Source organism: Typopeltis vanoorti, chromosome 10 (genome assembly GCF_054136105.1).
Source record: "Typopeltis vanoorti isolate ZY-2024b chromosome 10, IOZ_Tvanoo_1.0, whole genome shotgun sequence".
Taxonomy (NCBI): domain Eukaryota; kingdom Metazoa; phylum Arthropoda; class Arachnida; order Uropygi; family Thelyphonidae; genus Typopeltis; species Typopeltis vanoorti.
In genome coordinates, this window is record NC_143558.1 from 99,210,717 (window position 1) to 99,233,477 (window position 22,761).

General features: G+C 36.3%; 1 protein-coding gene across 3 annotated transcripts in view; it reads right to left on the reverse strand.

Annotated features, from left to right (window-relative positions):
* Positions 1-22,761, reverse strand: part of LOC150102627 (papilin-like) — an 843,028-nt gene that overhangs the window by 211,057 nt on the left and 609,210 nt on the right. For all 3 annotated transcript variants that reach the window (XM_090399411.1, XM_090399410.1, XM_090399409.1), the window contains one exon: positions 8,227-8,403. In XM_090399411.1, coding sequence (XP_090255537.1) covers positions 8,227-8,403 — 177 coding nt within the window. The remainder of the gene's footprint in view (positions 1-8,226; positions 8,404-22,761) is intronic.

The window sequence follows — 22,761 nt, forward strand, 5'->3', positions numbered from 1 at the left end:
ATTATTTTTCATGGTGGCATGAGAAATAATGGGGTGTACACTATATTACAGAGCCAGGTGTAGTATGAGGGAAGTAATAACAGCTACAAGAAAGCTGGCAACACACTGGTTTTTCTGTATACAAATGATAATCGCATTAAGAATAAAGGGAATGAGTTTGTGGCATTGATTGATTCACTCTCTCCAAAGGTTGTTGGTATCAGTGAAACTTGGTTAGCTGAGAAGGATGTTCTAACATATATAGAAATCAAATGATATAGCATATTTCAGCAGGACAGGGAAGGTAAATGTGGTGGTGGAGTGTTACTTATGATAAGAGAACTGTGTGCTCTTAGGGTGGAAAATCATATTGGAGATAAGTCTAATGGCTTTGAAAGTATGTAGTGTGAGATGGATGTTTATAAGACAAGATATTCAGTGTGATGTTGCTGCATACCATTGAATATGGATGGTGATAAGCAGGAAATGTTTAGTCAAATTATTTTTGTAAGCACAAAGTGAGAGATAATTATGGGGAACACTTTAACTATAGTGAATGTACACTGGGTAGAGGAGACACCATGCAGTAATAAGGCAACTGAATTTTTTGGATTTCTTGAGGGCAACTGTCTTAGGCAGCATGTAGTGAAGGAAACACGAGTATTGAGAGTTTGGGTTTGAATGACCCATAGTGAGGATGACCATGATGCAGTATTGACTTGGAGGATGAATAGGTACAGTTATACTAAAAGAAGTGGACTAAGCAAAGGATTTTGGGGTGACTGTAAATAGAGATTCCAAGTTCCAGGCATATGTTGCACAGGTTGTAGACATCTGAGAGAATTGTGGCAATGTTGAGGAGAACATTAACAATGAGATATAAAAGTGTGCTGGTCCCATTGTATAAAGCTTTGATCAGACTATATCTGGATTTTTGTGCTCCTATCTGGTCACTGGGATTTGAACAGGATGAAGTAACAAGTTTTTTACCTTGGGTATAATATATACATTAAAGATACCAAACTATTTTAAATATAAACCTGGTTTTAATCCATTTCCCAAGTAAGCAAACAGACAAGTAAGTCAAGTTTGCGCCTGCAATTAGTGTAAGTCTGGGTGACCCGTACATAGTGCAAGTCTTAGGCAACTCGTGGTAAAGGTGGAATAAGTTCTGATCACTATTCTTGATATTTACCCTTAATGCAAGGCACATCTCCTTGAGGAGATGTATGATGCTATGCATTAAAGGCAAGGGGCCACTACCCAGACCAGTTTCAACTTTTATTGAGATCTCATCAGTGGGAGCCAGGCTTAGAAATATCAAGTTTTAAGTAACACAGAGCTTATAAATATTTTACCAAAACAAGTTACCATAAGGTGCTTTGACCTTATTTAATAAAAATCTCAGGATGAGAGATAGATGTAGAAAGTTTTTTATCTTGAGTATAATATACGTTAAAGATACCAAGCTATTTTAAATATAAACCTGGTTTTAATCCATTTCCCAAGTAAGTAAACAGACAAATAAGTCAAGTTTGCACCTGCAAGTAGTGCAAGTCTGGGATGATCCGTACATAGTGCAAGTCTTAGGCAACTCGTGGTAAAGGTGGAATAAGCTCTGTTGCCTAAGAATGAGTTGCCTAAGACTTGCACTATGTACGGATCATCCCAGACTTGCACTACTTGCAGGTGCAAACTTGACTTATTTGTCTGTTTACTTACTTGGGAAATGGATTAAAACAGGTTTATATTTAAAATAGCTTGGTATCTTTAATGTATATTATACCCAAGGTAAAAAACTTTCTACATCTATTTCTCATCCTGAGATTTTTATTAAATAAGGTCAAAGCACATTATGGTAACTTGTTTTGGTAAAATATTTATAAGCTCTGTATTACTTAAAGCTTGGTATTTCTAAGCCTGGCTCCCACTGATGAGACCTCAATAAAGGTCGAAACCGGTCTGGGTAGTGGCTCCTTGCCCTTAATGCATAGCATCATACATCTCCTCAAGGAGATGTGCCTTGCATTAAGGGTAAATATCAAGAATAGTGATCAGAGCTTATTCCACCTTTACCACGAGTTGCCTAAGACTTGCACTACGTACGAATCACCCAGACTTGCAGTTGCAAACTTGATTTACTTGTCTGTTTGCTTACTTGGGAAATGGATTAAAACCAGGTTTATATTTATAATAGCTTGGTATCTTTAATGTATAGGCTGAAGTAACCTTGGAGATGATGCAGAGATGGATAACTTAAATGATGTCAGGACTATACAATGTTGATTATGAGGATAGACTGAGAGCATGCAGACTACAGAATTTGGTGCATTGAAGGAAAATGGGGGATATGATCGAGACGTTTAAGCCATTGAAGGGTTATTATTGTATTAACATTGAGTAGATTTTCCACATGGTAGGACGAGGGAAAGGAACAAGGACAAGAGGCTATCTCTGGAAGTTGCAAAAGAAGATGGTGAGTAAAAGAGTAAGAAATAAGTTTTTTGCATGGAGAGGGATAGGAGCATGGAATGCATTTCCTGAGAGAGTGCTGAATGTGCAGACAGTGGATATTTTTAAGGAGTGGTATGATACACTTTGTATTCATAGTGTTGACCCCCCCCACAATGAGTCTTAATGACTCCATGGGGGTCAAGAAAATAATAATAATAACAGTATAGTGATAATAACAAGAGATATAATATTCCATGTTGCATAATGAAACCTGTGGAGCACTCATGACTAAACACACATAACCACACAGTAATAATATTTTTTAATAAGTAAATATTTCATCCTAAGTATCATAGGACATCTTCTTGTTTAGATTAACTGTACTGAAGATGTCCTATGATACGTCAGCATAATTTTTTTGACAGATGAGTTTTCATTGAATGGGACCATTTTTGAAGTTGTCTCTGGAGTGAGGCCATAGGTCTTGTGATTAATGCACTCAACAGAGAAGCACTTGCGATCGTAAAGTTCAGATATGGTGAAATTATCAAATAGTGGAATAGACATGCATATTTGAGTTGCTGTTGGCATTTTTTTAATTGTTACTTTTTCAACATAAGAGGATGGTAGAACAGGTGTAATGGTGGCTAGCTTTCTTTTTGCATCCTGATATGTTATGTTTTGTTCTGTTTTAATTTTTTGTATCTCTTTTTCATCTTTCAACAGACAAAGCACTCATAACTGACGCTGGTAACCCATTCCATTCATTCACTCCTTTCCAAGTGAAAAATGTAGTCCTCACATCACCTACTAACTATGCCTTTACTCAACTTCGAGGGATGACTTCTCATTTTGCACCATCGTTTTGCAGCCAAGTTCTAAAACATTTCTCTTACATCAATCCTATGAAATCCTTTAAGTAACTTAAATGTTTCTATGGGGGGGGGTTGAGACAGCCTTCCCGTGCCCCCACCACCACCACCAGTAGTGTTGCCTTGTGGTATATTGTTGGTGCTTCAGACAAAAGAAGCCCCAGAGATGAATCACAGGCAACATGAAGCTAATGTCTCAAACATGGCATCCAAAGGTTTCCAAGCCTCCTGGACTACTTACAGTTATGATGAATACAAAACATAAAAAGTTCCATGCCGGCTCGATCATTACCCGGAATTACAAGGATCGTGTTGCTTGTTTAGGTGGAGGGCAAGCTTCGAAAAATATGTTACAGTCCCCTAATCAACACTACCTCAAGATATGTTCCCTAAACATAGAAGGGATATCTAAATCCAAAGCCAAAGTCACTGGCAAAATAGCCAAAGATAAAGCAATTGATGTCTTGACTCCCCAGGAAACCCATGTGCCTGACACAGCCCTCAATAGACTAAAGATCCCAGGTCTCATTCTCATGTCTTATAACTGCCACCTATATCGGGCCTGGTTTCAAGGATATAACCCAAAGTGTTCCTGATACAGAATACTCCATGGGTATTAAAGTTCAAAATATCACCATCTACAATGTCTACAAACCTCCATCGCAATCCTGGCCTGATCAGATGGACTGACCTCCTCCTCACCCTGCTATCCATGTTGGTGACTTCAATTCCCATCACCCCATGTGGGGTTATTCCTCTAACAACCGGAATGGTAATAATCTAGCTAACTGGATGGATACATATAACTTGTATTTGAATTATGATGCCAAACAGGACAGCACTCTTTACTCAGCCAGATGGAACAGAACCTACACCTCAGATCTGTGCATAGTCACTAAAGTCTCTGAAGACCACCCTCTTCCACCAACCAGAACCATCCTTAACAGATTCCCTAATGGTCAACATCATCCTACATTAATAGAGATAGGAACATCAATCCCAGTCATCAGCGGAATACCAATCGTTAGATGGAATCTCTGCAGGTCCAACTGGACTGCATTTCAGAAATAAATTGAGCAAATCATTAGAGCAATTCCACCCACTTCTAATTGCTATCCTAGATTTGTTAAACTACTCAAATCTGCAGCAAAAGCCTCTATCCCTAGAGGCTACAGAAAACAATATATCCCATGTTGGAGTAAAGAAAGTGAGGAACTCCTAGCCAAATATGAGGAAACTGAAGATCCAACTATTGCTAAGGAGCTCATATCAACCCTGGATAAAAACAGAAAGGAAAGATGGATCTCAACCATCAATGAACTCGATTTTGTCACATCTAGTCGGAGAAGCTGGTCACTTCTGAGAAAATTAGGTGGAGCAGAGTCAACGACACACAAAACAACAGAACAATAGAAATAACTCCTGATCAAATGGCTAGCCATTTATTGAAAACCTCCAAGATTCATCCCAGCTTTACCAGGAAAACTGCTGTACAGGCTTTCATCAGACAAATCCTAGAACCCAAGCTTCCTGAACTCGTACACCCAGTATCTCGGGAAGAGGTACAAATAGCCTTAAAACTTACTAAGAATGGCAAAGCTTCAGGAGTGGATGGTATACTCCCTGAGCTTCTAAAACATCTTGGTCAACATGGCCAAACAGGGCTGGCTGCCCTTTTCTCAGAAATCATCATGACTGGTAAACTACCAAAGTTGTGGCGGGAAGCCAAAATAATTGCCGTGCCCAAACCAGGGAAAGATCCAAATGAAGTGAAAAAACCTATGACTTATCTCCTTGCTTTGCACCACCTTTAAATTCTTTGAAAGAATTCTCCTTAAAAGAATTTCACCACTCATCAAAAGATCACTCCCAACTGAACAAGCTGGCTTCAGGTGAGGAAGAAGTTGCTGTGACCAGGTCCTGGCCCTGACAACTCAAATTTAAGCAGGCTTCAAGAAGAAACTTAAATGTAGAGCCACTTTCATTGATCTAACATCTGCTTATGACACTGTCTGGATCAGGGGCCTCCTCCTAAAACTAGGAAATATTATAAAATGTAAAAAAACTTTACAACTTTTTGAATCTATTCTCTCCAACAGAAAGATCCGGGTCCATATTGGCAAAAAAAAGAGCAGGCCCAGATTCCTTCACAACGGTCTTCCTCAGGGCTCTGTGTTATCCCCTATACTTTTTAACATCTATGTGTATGATCTACCTCATACCAGATCAAGCAAGTATATGTACGCCGATGACCTAGCGATCTTACATCAATCCACCTCCTTTACCAACCTAGAATCAACCTTGAATACAGACCCAAACACCCTGGAAGAGTACTTCAAGCAGTGGTACTTGAAGTCAAATCCAACGAAAACAGTGTCCTCAGTATTTCACCTATATAATACAGAACCGAATCGACAACTCAACCTTTCTTTCTGAGGAAAAATGGTAGAACACGATAATAACTACGATAATAACACGATAAGAACCCAAAATACCTTGGAGTGAGCCTGGACAGAAGCCTAACCTATAAAAGGCACATCATCACCCTCTCCAATAAAATTAAAACCAGAAATAATATCATTTCAAGGCTTGCTGGAACAACCTGGGGTTGTGGTGCAGAAGTCCTAAGGTCGTCTGCACTAGCCCTCGTATTCTCTGCAGCAGAATATTGTGCCACTGTCTGGAAAGAAGTACACACACTAACATTATAGACACCAAGCTAAACTCTACCATGCGCACAATTAGTGGGACAGTGAGAAGCACCCCTCTCTTCTGGCTGCCTGGTCTATCTAACATTGCTCCACCACACATACGGAGAAAATATGCCTAGATTAAGGAATTTAATAAAGCAATGAGCAACCCACTCCTGCCCCTACACCAGACTCTCTCATAAACCCATCTAGTCTTCGCCTCAAATCTAGAAAGCCTATCTGGTCCATGGACAAACTCTCTTCAGCTGCGCTGCCATCAATATCTGACATATGGAGAGAATACTGGTCCAACAATCTCCCAACAAACGGCTTCCTGGTAGAAGATCCCTGTGCTCCGCAGCATGGTTTTGGTCTTCCTAGGAAGATCTGGTCATCAATAAACAGGATCAGAACTAGTCAGGGCAGATGTGGCTACCTTCTACATAGATGGGGACTGTCAGATCACCCTTACTGTGATTGTTCTCCCATGCTCAGACAATTACTCATATTGTGCATGACTGCGCAAGGAGCCAATTTCACGGTGGTGGCCTACAGGACATCCACAAGGTGAGGGATGAGGCCTTGAATTGGCTTTCCAGCCTGGACCTTGACCTGTAGTTGGTATGGTGGTGGTGGTTATGGAGGAAACAGAAGATCACGGTCATGTCTCTCCACAAAGACATTATTCTCATAGTCGCTCTCATAGTCCTCATCATAGTATCAGCAGAACTCCAACTCATGTTAGAAGATGATGATGATTAAACCTTGGATACAGTTACATTTATGTTGTGAAGTGTTATGAGAACATGCAGCCTTGTCATACTTGTTGCAGCAGGATGATAATTGTCTCTGGCTCGATTATGACAAGTTACTTTTGCTTTATTTTTAAAAAAAAAAAAGGAAAAACTTAGAAAGCAGGTTGTGCCTTTTATGTAATGAACTTTTATATGTTAAGATTTTCATCATTTGTTTCTGTAAATTGTGATTGTACTTTTCACTTACCAGTTTCGTGTAGCCATAAGCATAAATAAATAAATGTTTCTATCATATCCCCTCTTTTTCTCCTATCAACCAGCTTCTGCAATCCACCTCCTCACTATCTTCTTGGTTGCTCACCTCAATCCTCTTCACCACTTCCCATTCTCAAGAAATGCAGGAGATCATAAGTGAGCACAGTAATCTAGATGTGGATGTATTATGGCCTTATAAAATGGAATAACTTTCTGATCACTACTTGTTATTGTGTTCTTCAATAGCCAAGTAATCTTATGAGCTACCATACCATCCATAGCAATATGCCCTCTAAACTTCAACTCTCTGTCTACCATCACCCCTAAATCCCTAGCTTCATCTATTTCCTGAAGTACAGTGCCATCAATGTGATACACATTGATGGCACTGTACTTCACAGCCTTGTAATTTATCCCAAAATGCATAACTTGACATTTCTCCAGATCAACTGATACTCAGTATATTTTGCCCATACTTACAGCCTATTTACAATCATCCTGCAAGCTCTCCACATCATCTTGATTAACTATTACTCTACCTAATTTTGCATCATCAGCAAACAACTGAATATTTCCTTTCAGACTATTTCCTATATCATTTATGTACAAATTAAATAGTAGTGGTACTAGCATTACTATTTAATTTAGAAATTGGCAATACAGTACTAGTCACCTGCTTTCTCCTGGACTCTTCTCCTCCATATACCAGTTTTTTTATATCTGTCTAGCAGCCACTTCATCCACATAACTGATGTCATATTCATTTCCATTTGTTTTAATTTGCATAACAGATTTCAATGTGGTATTCTGTCACCTATGCAAACCCAGCAGAATCTTTGTGTAGCAAATTCCTTCATCTAACTCACATGTCATTATTATAAGAATTTAGTAAATTATCAAGGGATGACTGATTCTTCACAAAGCCCGTTGCCCCTCATAGAGTATCATATTCTTATCCATCCATTCTTCAATTCTCTTTTGACCTCTTTTTCCAGTACTTTTACCACCACTCCTGAAATACTGATTGATCTATAATTTGTTAATGCTTTTTTTCAATTTCTAAATAAGTACCTGCAGTTTTTTCCTCATGTACTTTTTAATTTCCTAGCATTACTGTTTTATTATGAATTATTTGTACTATTTGTTCATATTATTTGTACTATTATGTATTTTTATTATTTGTGTTATTATGAATATATTTGAGCACAAGTTTTTCCTAACCTGCCACATGAGTTGCATTACAAATCCTTTCACACTGCTCTGCAGTGACAAACCTATTCCTGTTGCCTTGACAACCACTATAAATAAATTCTTTGCACTGACCATCCATGTAATCATAAAACCAGCGTGGAAAATTTCCTAGACATGGTCCTTCGACTTTAGGCAAAATGCAGATTTCTAATAATGAAAGAAATTAAAATATAGTTAACTACTGAATTATAAATTATAATGCAAAGATAAGACAGAGTATTAAATAATGTATCTGATAATATATGAAGACTAACATAAAAGTAACCAATAAAATTTTCTTTGAAATAGGTGTTGGTCTGATATAAAACAAATCTAGTTTAATTCAATGTTGACAAATCCCGAGTAAAGCTTTCTTATTTTCTTTCCTTCATGATCACCACCATTCATATTTCCAAGCATTTTTTTGTATAGGAAAATTTTTCTTTTGGAGCATACTAATGCTGTTAACAAGATTTTGTGCTTTTACAGAAAATAATGGATATATTTAGCCATCAAAATTCATCAACATTTATTTGTAAAGAGAGGAATAAAGAATACTAATGTAATACTAATAAAGAATTATCATGTTTGATAGATTTTCATAAGTCATCGCTATGGCATATCAAGTCAGTTTTGCGTCAGTTTTTGTTTAGTGAAAATGGAATATAGTGTATTATAATGTTGAGATAAGGAACATTAGGATCATATTCATGTAGCATGAATGTGCTGAAATCGAGATAAGAATGTGAGTATCCTGTTAGTTAAGACATTTTTTAACAAAAAGTTTAAATTGTTACCTCTAATTGTTTATTTCATTTATGTGATTTTAACCACAAAACACTGTATACTTATTATACAACAGCACTGTGTAGACTTTGAAATAAATTAAAAAAAGTATTTTTTTAAATTTCTTTTTTACATAATCGGGAAGCTCTGCTCTCATAACCAAACATGGAAATTCTGTTATGGTAAATTATGCCGATAACTCCCATGTTAGAGTAATATCTTTAATTTGATATAAACCAAGATAATTACTCAATGTTTTATCCTTTATATTAAAGTTACTATCTAGAGTACACACACACACACACACACACACACACACACACACACACACACACACACACACACACACACACACACACACACACACGCAAAGAGACAAGCTATATTATAATCCAAATAGTATGTAAAAGTATTGCTAATTTGGTCAACTGTTCGGCTAACAGTACTAGCCTGTCTTCTAATGGAAGAAAAATTACACCATATCAGAGCTATAGTCCTGTTATTTATATAATTAGTTAAATAGGTCAAAAAACAAAAATCAGCAGCATTAATCAATATCTGAAATAAAAGCTAAAATTATTTCAAATATATAATATCTGAAATTACTGTCTAGAGCAGTATTTCCCAATTTTTTGGATCATGCCTCACCTCGATGCCTCAAAGATTTTGATGTCCCCCCCACCCCTTGCCAACAATGGTGAGTGTTTTGAGTATATCAGTGATGAGGTGACAAATGGAACATCATTTTCTAATTGCCACCCAAAATATTCAAATTTCCCCCCCTGTGGGGCGTATGCCCCACGTTGAGAAATGCTGATCTAGAGTCTTAGAGAAGGCAATTGGTGGAGAATTTTAAATTCCAATCCAAAAAAAGGAACACAAATGACATATCAAATTTAATAATTATGGAAAACCAGGTATTTCTGATTATGCAGTAGATCCCACAGCAAACTGCTTGGAAATGTTCCTTATATCATAACAAAGTGCATATGAATGCAAATTTAAAGAACCCTATGAAATTCTAATCAGCAATCTTAATCTTGACAATAACGATGGCCTAAAATCTCAAGTATATGAATGGCTCACATTCATCTCAATTTCTGCTTCAAGTTTGCCTGTAACAATACCCTACTCCAGGCAATAACTTCATATATTATTGATTTCAATAATTTCATCTCTTATTGCAGATATCAAATTGGGCACCACTAATGCTGATTTTAATTTTTTTTTTTAATTAACTGATAATGATCTCTAGCCATGTAAATAAAAGAGGGTTGTTTCTGCACATTATGGCTACATGGCCAGTGGAATTTCATAATAGTTCTTATCTTCTGTCATATGTATGCTCATTTTCTGTTTCTGATGTCAATATTCCAAAAAATATGGCTCAGAATCTGACTCAAGTCAAATATCACACAATGCCCAGCAATTGTACATCAAAAATAAAACCTTTTGCACAAAAATCCTGAGATGTCATACTTACCCCCTGTCAGCTGTTTGTGAGAGCGACCATGACCGTGGAGAATTAATTGGCATGTGGCGATATCAAAACAGAAATAATTTGTATGGAATTATAAACTAGACAACTACCATAGACTTAGAAACCAGCTTGCAGCAGCACAATGGATGAAAGAATTTGAAGGAGGAGTGATAAGTAGTGCATATGCGATACTTAAGAAAAAGTTGTTGACAAGAGAAATAAAAGGGAAATTGCAGAAGAAAAAAGATTATGGAAGACATAAAGAGAGAGGTGGAGAACAGTTGCATGAGGAATATAGGCTGAGGCTAGGAAAGTGACTGGTATTGTAAGGAGAAAAAATTTAGAATATATGAGAAGATGGCATTTCAAGGAGAATCCCAAGGAGTTTTTTCACTGTGTGGTGAAAAATGTGGAGAAAAAATGATAGTGGATGGATTACCTTATTAGATGGAAATGGGAATCGGGTAACCAAAGTAGATGACTATTGAGCTATATAATGATCACTTTATTACAGTGTTTCATTCTGGTATAGCAGGCTTTATTCCTAGAAGGATAACGAGTGGTGAAGTGTTAGAAGTGAATGAAAGGAATGCATTCCTGATACTGAGTAGACTAAATGTCTGAAAGGCAGGGCAAATAGATAGAATTTAACCACATATTTTAAAGGACTGTACTATGGAACTCATTTGCCATTAGCTTGGCTGATTAATGAAAGTCTTGCAGTGGGACAGGTACTTAAGAGTGGAAACAGGGTACAATAGTCCCATTGCATAAGAGTAACAGTAGAATGGAGGTATCAAACTATAGGCCTGTTTGTATTTCTTCTGTAGTTGTTAAGATTCTGAAGAAATTGGTAAGAGCTCGTATATAGACTTAGTCAGATGAGGGCAATATTATTTATGCAGGGCTTGGAATTGGGCAGCATGGATTTGTTAAAGAGCCGCTCTTGTTTTAGTAATTTGGCAACCTTTCACAAAAGCATAACAAGAGCAGTGGATGATGAAAAGCCATACGCTGACTTTTTTTTTTTTTTTTTACTTGGATTTTGGATTTTTTGAAAGAGTTTGACAGAGTGCTACAAGAAAAACTGATTTCTATGTTGCAACATATGGGTTTGAATATTAGGTTAGTAGATTAGATTGGTGAGTGGCTCTCTGGTAGATATCAGAGAGTTTCATATGGGGGAACAGTATTAGGGAGTATGAAGGTTACAAGCAGAATTCAACAAAGTTCAGTACTGGGACCATTACCATTTAATCTTTAAATTAATGATACTGTCATGAGACTGTAGGGAGATATTCAGTTGTTTTTAGATGACGTGAAGCTTGCAAGGTTCATTAGTAATAGTACTAATGTTTTGGCTGTTCAAGAGGATTTGAAAAAGCTGAAAAGGCGGGCAAATCAATGATGATGATGATTGCCAGTTTAATGCAAATAAATATAAGACTTTAAAATTTTGGATCCACAAATGTGATGCTTCATATGTACTTGGAGATTATACTGGAAGAAGTGGGAAAGCAAGGGATCTTGGGGTGGTTGTGAATAGAGATTTAAGCACGTTCCGAGAACATATTGCAAAGGTTGTGAAGACATCTCATCAAACTGCTGCAATGTTGAGGAGAACACTGATTGCAAGAGTGGTGGTCCTATTGTATAAAGCTTTGATCAGACCACATCTGGATGTCTGTGTTTGGATATGGTCACCAGGATTTGAAGGAGATGAAGAAACTTTGGAGAGAGTGCAGAAACAGATAACAAATATGTTATTTGTTGATATAACAATGTTGATTATGGAGACTGCTGAATTTAGTGGATAGAAGACAAAGGGGGGGGGAATATGATTGAAACATTTAAGCAGTTGAAGGCTTATTATCGCATCAACACTGAGGATATTTTTCATATGATAGTATGATGGGAAGAAGCAGGGGACAAGGGGGTCATTCCTTGAAGCTGCAAATGGGAGTTGTGATTAAAGTACTGAGATGTGGGTTTCTTTTCCACAGAGAGTGATTGCAGCATGGAATGCATTGCCTAAGAGAGTGGTGAATGCGCAGACAAGTGGATGAGTTTAAGGAGTGGTATGATAGACTTTGTATTGACCACCCATAATGAATTTTGTGACTTCATTAAGGTCAGGAAAATAATATTATTATTTGGTAACCTCCATGAAGTCAACAGACTCGTTGTGGGAGGTCCACTCAACAAGCAACATGTCTATTATGATGAGCTTTATAACTACCTGCATTCACAACACACTCAGGCAATGCATCCCATTCACTAACGACATAAAAATGTACTCTTTACACCCTTCTTCACCACATCTTTGTACAACTTCCCACCTTAACATCCACTCGTTTTATAATTTCTTCTGCATTAATCTGATAGAATCCCTTAATCTAACATCACTTTGGACCCTCTCTAGTGTTTCCACAACACAATGAAAACTAGGTGACCAAATCTGAGCACAGTAGTGCTCAGATTTGGTCACCTAGTTTTCATTGTGTTGTGGACCTAGGCATTGGTCAGACTTCATATGGTTTGGTCACCAAACCATATGAAGTTTGACCAATGGCTTATATAGAGACACCACCACCTCCTTATCCCTACATGTCAATCTACGTTATATCATAGCAGCTATACAATGCGAGTCTTTTCCACACGTAAAATGTGCCCTCAGAACTTCAGTTCAATATCCACCATCACACCAATATCCCGAATATTATCCACTTCCTGAAGTACAGCTCCACCAATACAGTATATAGCCTTATTTGTCCCACTCATTTGTCTAAGTTAAAAGTCTATTAAAATCTTCCTGTAGAGAATTAACATCAGCTCTACTCCTGATAATTCTACCTGCCTTTGTATCGTCGGCAAACTTTTGAAGATCCCCAGTCAATCCAAATTACACATCATTAACAAACAAGTTAAACAGTAGGGGACCAAGAACAAAACCCTGAGGATCATAAAAGGCACCTTCCTTTTCTGAGACATGGTGCCATCATAACGCGTTGGTATTGTTCAGAGAGTAAATCTCTGATCCATCTAACCCATATGCTATCTATCCTGTCCTCTGCAGCTTGTACACCAACTTATCATGTGGTAATTTATCATATGCTTTTGCAAAGTCCAAGAATATCACTGTATATGATTCTCCTTTATCCAACACATTCATTACCTTATCATAAAACATAAGCAGATTGCTAAAACAACACATGCCCCCCACAAACCCATGCTGACCATCATAAAAAATCTTAAGTATATCAATCTAATTCTGTATCCTATCCTCTGCAGCTTGTACACCAACTTATCATGTGGTAATCTGTCATATGTTTTTACAAAGTCCAAGAATATCACTGTATATGATTCTCCCTTATCCAACACATTCATTACCTTATCATAAAACATGCCACTCACAAATCCATGCTGACCATCATAAAAAATCTTATGTATATCAACCTAATCCTGTATTCTATTTCTAACCAATTTTTCCAACACCTTGATCACAACTGCAGATATACAGAATGGTCTATAATTGGAAACTTCTGTTCTCAAACCATGCTTGTAAAGAGGTATTAGTTTGCCTTCTTTCCAATCCTTGGGAACCTTCTCCACTGCAAGACTTTCATTAAATAACTGGGTCAAAGGCATGGCTAATCTTTTGCACATTCTTTAAAAATACATGGTAATATGTCATCCATACCCACAGCCTTATTAACATCTAATCCACGAAACACATGATACAGCTCCACTACTTTCACCTGAAGCAACTAGAGGCTTTAATGTTTTGGATTTCGTTATAACTTCACAAGACGCAGTTGTTAATGAAGTGATGACACTGTCGCCAGTTGGTGAGGGCTATCAGACAAGGAATAAGATACCAGCATTAGACTTATTGACTGTGTTATTGTTAATAGTGATGTTTTCTTCCTGGTGTGGGATACCAGAGTGTACAGAGGATTTGAAATTGGAAGTGATCACCATTCAGTCTTGAGCACAATAAAATTGAATATTGAAAAGAAGAACATGTAAGAAAGTTTTAAAGCGAATAAAAGTTGGGTAGCTCTCAGATATAAACTGTAGACTAAAATACACAAATATTATTGAAGAAAAAATGAAAGAGTTTGAGAACAGGAACTAAACCTTGGAGATTCAGTATCAAATCCTGAAGAAAACATTAATTGATTCAGCCAGAAAGCCATGTGGTGAGGTTGTCTGCAAGGATAGAAAAATCAAAACTCCATGGTGGACACAGAAAGTTAAAGAGGCAGTGAAGGAAAAGAAAAATGCACATGGAAAGTCCCCGACAAATAAGTCAGCTTGTGCTCTTAGAGAATACAAAGACAAATGTAAGAAAGCTAAATACTGTGTTAAACTAGCTAAACAAAAGTCATGGGAAGACTGTGAACATAGAAAATAAATATCAAGAAGGTGGCATGATATGCTGAAGGTTGTTGAAGAAGCTCAGAAATGAAGGAACGAGTGCTGTAAAAGGAATTAGAGATGATAAAGATGACATGAAAACAGGAGAAAAAGATATCCTTGAAGTATGAAGTAATTACTTCGAAAAATTGCTAAACGAAACAAGCAGTGATAGCACAGTGGTAAGAAACACTCAACAGGCATAGAGTCAGGAATACATATCCATACTTGAAGCAGAAAAAGCCATCAAAGGCTTGAAATGTGGAAAGACAGCAGGAGTTGATTATATTCGACCAGAAATTATTATTATTATTATTTTTATTATTAAACAAGACCTCATGGAGTCAAAGACTCATCTAGGAGGTCCTTTTATCTCACACACATCTCATCATACCGGGTCTTAAACACATTCAAACTCCTTGCAGACACCACACTCTCAGGCAAGGCATTCCAATCATTCACAACTCTGCACGAAAAAAACCTGCCTCTCACTCCCCTACTCACACCCTCTTTATACAGTTTCCAGGGATGACCTCTGGTTCTCCCCTGATCTCCCACTATTCGCTGTAGAACTTCTCCACCATTGATCCTATAGCAACCCCTTACCAACTTGTAGGTCTCTATCATATCTCCCCTCTTCCTTCTCTCCACTAGTCTCTGCAAATTACATCTTTTCAATCTTTCCTCATACTCGACATTCCAGAGGTCAGAAACTACCTTAGTCAGTCGCCTTTGGACCCTTTCCAACATCTCTTCATCCTTCTGAAAACCAGGTGACCAAATCTGGGCACAATAGTCCATGTGTGGCCTAATCAAAGCCTTATACAACAGAACAAGAATCTCCCTACTTCTACACGTCAGTGTCCTCCGCATCATTCCCAGAAGCCTTTGTGTTGTCTTCCCAATTTTGGCAATGTGTGCCCGAAATTTTAGATCCTTATCCACTATCACTCCCAGATCTCTTATTTCCTCTACTTCCAACAATATATTCTTACCAAGCATAAATTCTGCATCCCATCTTTGTTTTCCAAATTTTAAAACCTTACATTTTGCAACATTAAACTCACACCCCCATTTGCTTGCCCAATCACTCAATTTATTCAAGTCTTCTTGCAAGGCCACAACATCTTCACTACTCTTTATGGTTCGTCCCAACTTTGCATCATCTGCAAACAACTGAATATCTCCATCCAAATCTTCGCCAATATCATTAATATACAAGTTAAATAGTAATGGCCCTAAAACAGATCCCTGAGGCACTCCACTAGTGACTTTCCTTTTCCTGGATATTGCACCCCCATACACAACTTGTTGATACCTATCAGATAGCCAGTCTCCAATCCAATGCACTAATCTAATATCCAACCCCATCTGCTCTAGTTTGACTGTCAACTTATCATGAGGCACTCTATCAAAAGCTTTTGCGAAATCCAAGTATATTACTGTGTATCCTTCTCCTCTGTCCAAGGAAGCAGTCACTTTATTGTAATAAGTAAGTAGATTACTAAAACACGACCTCCCTTTAGCAAATCCATGCTGTCCATCAAAGATTATACCATTGTTGTCAACCCAACTCTGGATTCTAGTTCTCACAAGCTTCTCCAACAACTTAACCACAACACCCGACACACAGATAGGCCTATAGTTTGATGCTTGAGTTCGATCACCTCCTTTATGAAGTGGCACAATCTTGCCCTCCTTCCACTCTTTAGGGACTTGACCAAGTGCAAGACTCGTATTAAAAAAATATGTCAAGGCAGGTGTCAACTCTCTGGCACATTCCTTCAGAATACGCAGTGATATATTATCAAGTCCCACAGCCTTATTTACATCTAGTTTACTCAACTCCCCAAACACCTCTTGCTCACTTACAGTCAGTCTCTCCTCCCCATCATCAACTGCTCTTAATCTCTCCATGAAGTCACATTCACAAGATTGAAAGATCTTTATGAACTGCTCATTAAGTATCTCCACCACACATTCTGCAACAGCTGTCTTTATACCATTTCCTCCAATCAATGTCATCCTTCCATAATCATTCTTTCTTTTGCTGGCTACATATCGAAAGAACTCCCTAGGATTCTTTTTAGCTTCATTAGCTAACTGCTGTTCATACCTCTCTTTAGCTACTCTCACCAACCAAGTCACTCTCCTTGCCTGGTCTTTGTAGAACTCATGAAATTGGTTACTTCCACTTCTCTTATGCTGCCTCCACAATGCCCTTTTTCTCTGTATTGCATGCTTAATCTCTTTATTCATCCATCTCACACCTAACTTATTTAACCTTCTCACCCGTGGTATACATTTAGACATTGCATCCACTAAATATTTTTTGAAAATCCCCCAAGCTGCATTGATCTCTTTTCCAGCTAACTCCTCAAACTGAATGTGAGAATTACAGAGGTATTTCCCTACTGAGTGTTCCTGGTAAGATTTATGCTAGTATACTTGAGATACGGTTGAGAAGGATTGTGGAAGAGAAGCTTGGTGAAGAACAAACTGGATTCAGGCCAAATATCAGGATCAGATTTTCACTTTATGACAAATAGTTGAGAAATCATAGGAATATAACAAAGATCTGTATTTAAGTTTTATAGACATGGAAAAAGCATTCCCGATTATTGGAATAGAGCTCTCATAGTACCCATATATAAAAAGGAAAATAAAACTGAATGTGAGAATTAGAGATGTATTTCCCTACTGAGTGTTCCTGGTAAGATTTATGCTAGTATACTTGAGATACAGTTGAGAAGGATTGTGGAAGAGAAGCTTGGTGAAGAACAAACTGGATTCAGGCCAAATATCAGGATCAGATTTTCACTTTATGACAAATAGTTGAGAAATCATAGGAATATAACAAAGATCTGTATTTAAGTTTTGTAGATATGGAAAAAGCATATGACGAGGTGCCAAGAGAGAGAGAGAGAGAGAGAGAGAGAGAGAGAAGCTATTCAAAATGCTACAGTTGTATGGTATCAGTGGGGAATTATATCAAGCAATACGTAGTCTTTAATCGAGTTGTAAGTCAGCAGTTAGAATTGAAGGAAGTACAGGAAGATGGTTTAATGTTAAATCTGGTGTCAGACAAGGACGTACATTATCCACCTCTGTTATTCATTATTTATATCAGGGGTGTTCAACCCGTCAATCGCGATCGACTGCAGAGCGATTTTTGGTCAATCTCTTGTGTATTCCTCCTTACTTACAAATTTAATTAAAACTGAAAACATATTATTTTATTTATCATTATTTTGTATTATTTTTAATTTGCTTTAAGCGTGTATTGCTATTGTTTATTTATTTTTCGTTAAAATTGTCAAATTAGTAATTTTCTTGTAAGTCCAGGTAAATGAATTAATTTGGATCAGTGGAAGTCAAACAGCAAGCCGAGTGAATACGATTATAAGCAAAGTGTAAAAACTCAATTGTAGCTTAAATATTAAATATTCCAAAGCACATTACATCAATTTGTTTTACTTAGGTTAAGTCCCATGTGAATATTGTAAAAAAAAAATAAACTTTGTTTGTTTCGGTATAGTTTGTATTAGATGTTTCTGTAAATAACTCTTTTGAAGCTAACTGTATATACTGCTTTAACAAGATTATGTTAGAGTGTTAAAAACAAAGGCAATGTTTTTGTTGCCGAAGCTGTACATGGCAGCATTAGAAAGATTGTTATTGAAACTTGTATGTATGAGAAAGGCTTGCAGGCTCTAAGTGTAAACATCTCCGAAGTCAGTCAGAAAGAGTTCAAAGAACTTTCCAATGGCCGGTAACTTACAATCAAAAGAGAGCAGAAGAGAATCAAAGGCGTGCCGAACTTGAAACTTAAGATAAAACACTCATACCGATTCTTTGGGGGGGGGGGTTGCCAAACTTCATGCGAGGTCTCAGAGGAGGCCTAATAAAAAGGGACTGAAGCAAGCAGAAGGGGTCCCAGTTCCAGAATTGCTGTCAGACAGGAGGACGCCCGGTCCAGAGTCACCGTCAGAGAGACAGAGAAGCTGCCCGGATCCACGTTGCTTGAGAGAGGAGTGTCCCGTTCCCAGAAAGGAGTTTCTAGGTTCGAGACATCACTAGAGAGAGAGAGACTACTTCTAGGCCACAGACAAGGTTTCAAATTGGCGAAAGGAAGAGTTCCAATTGCTAGAGAAAAGTTTCCAGGCCAGGTTAATGTCAGACATTCACCAGTGTGTTACGTTTTCATTACAATTTGATGAATCAAATGACTTCACTGATATTGCTCAGTTAATGGTATTTATTTGCATGGTATTTCAAGAGTATTCAAGTAAAGAAGAACTTTTAAAAATTATACCACTATTGGGAAGGACTACGGGAGAAAACATTTTTTCGGCATTTGGTGAATTTGTGAAACAACACAAACTTCCGCTTTTTATATTTGTGTCTATTACTACTGATGGTGCTCCTGCAATGATAGGTAATAAATCAAGTTTCATTTCATTATGTAAAAACAATGACAAATATCTAGATTTTTTAACTTACCACTGTATTATTCACCAACAAGTACTGTGTAGTAAAAAATTAAACACAAAAGATGTTTTGGACATTACATTTAAAATTGTAAATTCTGTTCGAGGAAAAGCCCAGCAAAAGCGGTTATTTAAATTACAGGCAGATGATGATAGGGAACTTCTGTTGTACAATAATGTTTGCTGGCTCAGCAGAAGTCAATTTTTAGAAAGATTTCTTGTATTAATTAACGATATAAAAATATTTCTTGATGAAAAAGGAGATATTTATCCACAATTGAGTGATAAAAGATGGTTGTTACACTTATCATTTTTAGTAGATTTCTGTACAAAATTAAGCAATTTAAATTTAGAGTTACAAGGTAGAGATAAAAATTTAATTGACATGTTAAGTTCAATAAAAACTTTCCAACAATACTTACTTTTATTTAAAAAAAATATAAATGACTGCAAATTTAAACATCTCCCATATTTATTAAAATATTTTGAACAAAATCAAGAAATGCTTCACTATGATTTAAAAGAATTTATTCATGAAATAGAATTACTTGAGGAAGAAATAAATTCAAGATTTAAAGATTTTAATAAAACTAAAATGATTGTATCTTTTATCAATAATCCATTTCAAGAAAACTTGAACATCACAGAAATTTCAAATAAAATTAGTGGGCTGTTTAATATAAACCAAGCTGAAGTAGAACTTGAGGTAATAAACATTCAGAATAGTTGACATTTAAAATCAATAAACAATGAAGTCATTTGGAAGTATGCACATGAAAAATTCCCAATATTAACTGATATTGCACGAAAAATTCTGTCATGTTTCGGATCGACATACTTGTCAGAATTCGCTTTTTCAAATATGACCGTCATAAAAAATCAATTAAAAAACTAAATTACAAATGATCATTTGGATGATTGTCTGCGATTGGCCACTTTTCATATCAACTTGACTATGAAAATGTTGTGAGGTCCAAACAATTCCAAATTTCACATTAACTTTTTTTTTTTTAATCAACCAGCATTTCCTGTAACTTGTGAGTTTGTAATTAATCTGTTGTTTTTTCTAACTTTGGTTTTCCAAAATAGAAAAATAAATATTTTATTCCAATATATTTGTTGTTTTTTTTTGTTGTATTAAAATAATTAAAAGTGATAAATAAATTTTTAAATACACAAATAAAGTTTTTCATTGTGTATTTTTTTTCGTTGTTTATTTGTGCATAATCAGATATCAGGTTGGGGGAACGTGATCTACATAAGAGAGCAGATCACTGAATAACTTTTTATAGAACAGTAGCTCGCGTAGTAAAAAAGGTTGAACACCACTGATCTATATGGATCACTACTGGAATGTCCTACCTAACTGACTGTTCCATTTTTGTTGGTTTATTAATCTTATCTTTACCTCCTCAAATTCTGTTTCTCTTCGATAGCTGTTGATTGATGTTCATCTGAATATAAGGAAATTTATATTATACTGCACCACCCTATATTCAGATTAGTCTAAATAATATAGAGGAATCAATCATCAACTATACTTATATTATAACTTTATCTTCAGGCCGAGGTTATTAATAGCTTTATGGCTTCTGCAAAAGTCTGATTAATTTTATGAGTGGTGCAATGAAAGAAAATCAGGCAAACACCAAGTTTCACTCAACAAAAGAAAACATTTAATGTGGAATAGTACAACATATACATTCAAGTATAGGTTTTCAAATTGAACAATTACAAAAATTCATATTCAGATATTTGTAACTTCTTATTTAGGTTTGAGGATTATGGCTAATGCTGACACTTCTTAATTCTTAAAGCATCAGTAATAATTCTTTCACATAGTTCTCTCTACCCAATTAGATGAATTAAATCATAAATATATTAGCTCAGTTTTAATGTATTCAGAATAATTGCAATCCATTAACTATCAAACATTCACCCTTCAGTTCTTTATGCTCAGTCAATCAGATTGAAAATAGTTCTTAAAAGTTTAACTTTCCAAATGTAACAATAGCTAATCTTATGACAGATATTTCTATATTCTCTCTCAGTCAGTTAACACTTAATAGAACAACATAGTGCTTATCATTTCGAAGGCAAAGTACTTCAATATATCTCACATCCAACGATTAATTGATATAATCTACAGCCAAGGTGAAAACAAGTCCAACGGAGTTAGCTGTTATTGCTTCACACAGGTTATAGAAAGGACAATTCTTACCGGGCTACAGCTTTTACACATCGAATTTGCATAGGCACATTTGAAATTCTTGTTGACTTTTACTTTATGGCAACACAAAGAAATCTTCCACTATAATAACAATTATAGACACAAAATAGATATGGTATGAAGGTCAGCAATAACAAGATAAAAACAATGAAAATATCATCTGCATTGTGAATAGAGAACCTATAGAACAAATCTTGATGCACTTGGTTTAAGTTATCTACTAATTCCTTATTTTCTTCTATGTATCAACTTCAGTTCTGCACTATTCCTCCACTAAACATTTGGAATTTATCGTAGTATCAGAACTCCCATAGAAATAATTCAAAATGCCTATTAATTCCCGGTCCTTCCTAGTCAATTTACGGCATATATAAATTTCCCCTCTGCCACTCGCTACCGCGCTCTATGCTCTCTCTATGGCTTCTCCCTATATCTTACTTTTGTTTTCCGATTAACTCTGTTCTCCTCTTTCCTGCCAAAATCCGGTTCTGACCAGTTCAGCTCATAACAACTCGCTTCTCCCCTTTGCATACAGTACTCACGCTCTAATCACGCATAGTTCATTCAGGACTATATTTACAAGTTATATAAAGAATTTATACAGGATAAATAACTAAAAAAAATTACAATTATTATTTCAATAAAAATTTAACAGTAAGTGTTTAATTTACATAGAAGCAAACTTAGCTCAGGAAATACAATATATGTTAATTTATGAATGAAGTATTAATAAATCATAAAATTCTTCATTCACAATTTAACATAATTAATATACAAATAAAGTTTTTAGTCATGTATTTTTTATTGTTTATTTGTGCGTAATCAGATATCAGGTTGGGGGAACGTAATCTATACAAGAGAGTAGATCGCCGAATAATTTATATATAAGAGAGTAGATCGCCAAATAACTTTTTATAGAAAAGTAGCTAGCGTATTAAAAAAGGTTGAACACTACTGATCTATATGGATCACATTATGAAGCAAAGTAGTAATAAACCTGATATCAAAATTGGAGATGTTCATCTCAGCTCTTTGCTTTATGCAGACGATGTTATACTTCTAAATAAATCCGCTACAAGCCTGCAAGATTCCCTGACTAAATTGAATAACTGTTGAAATAG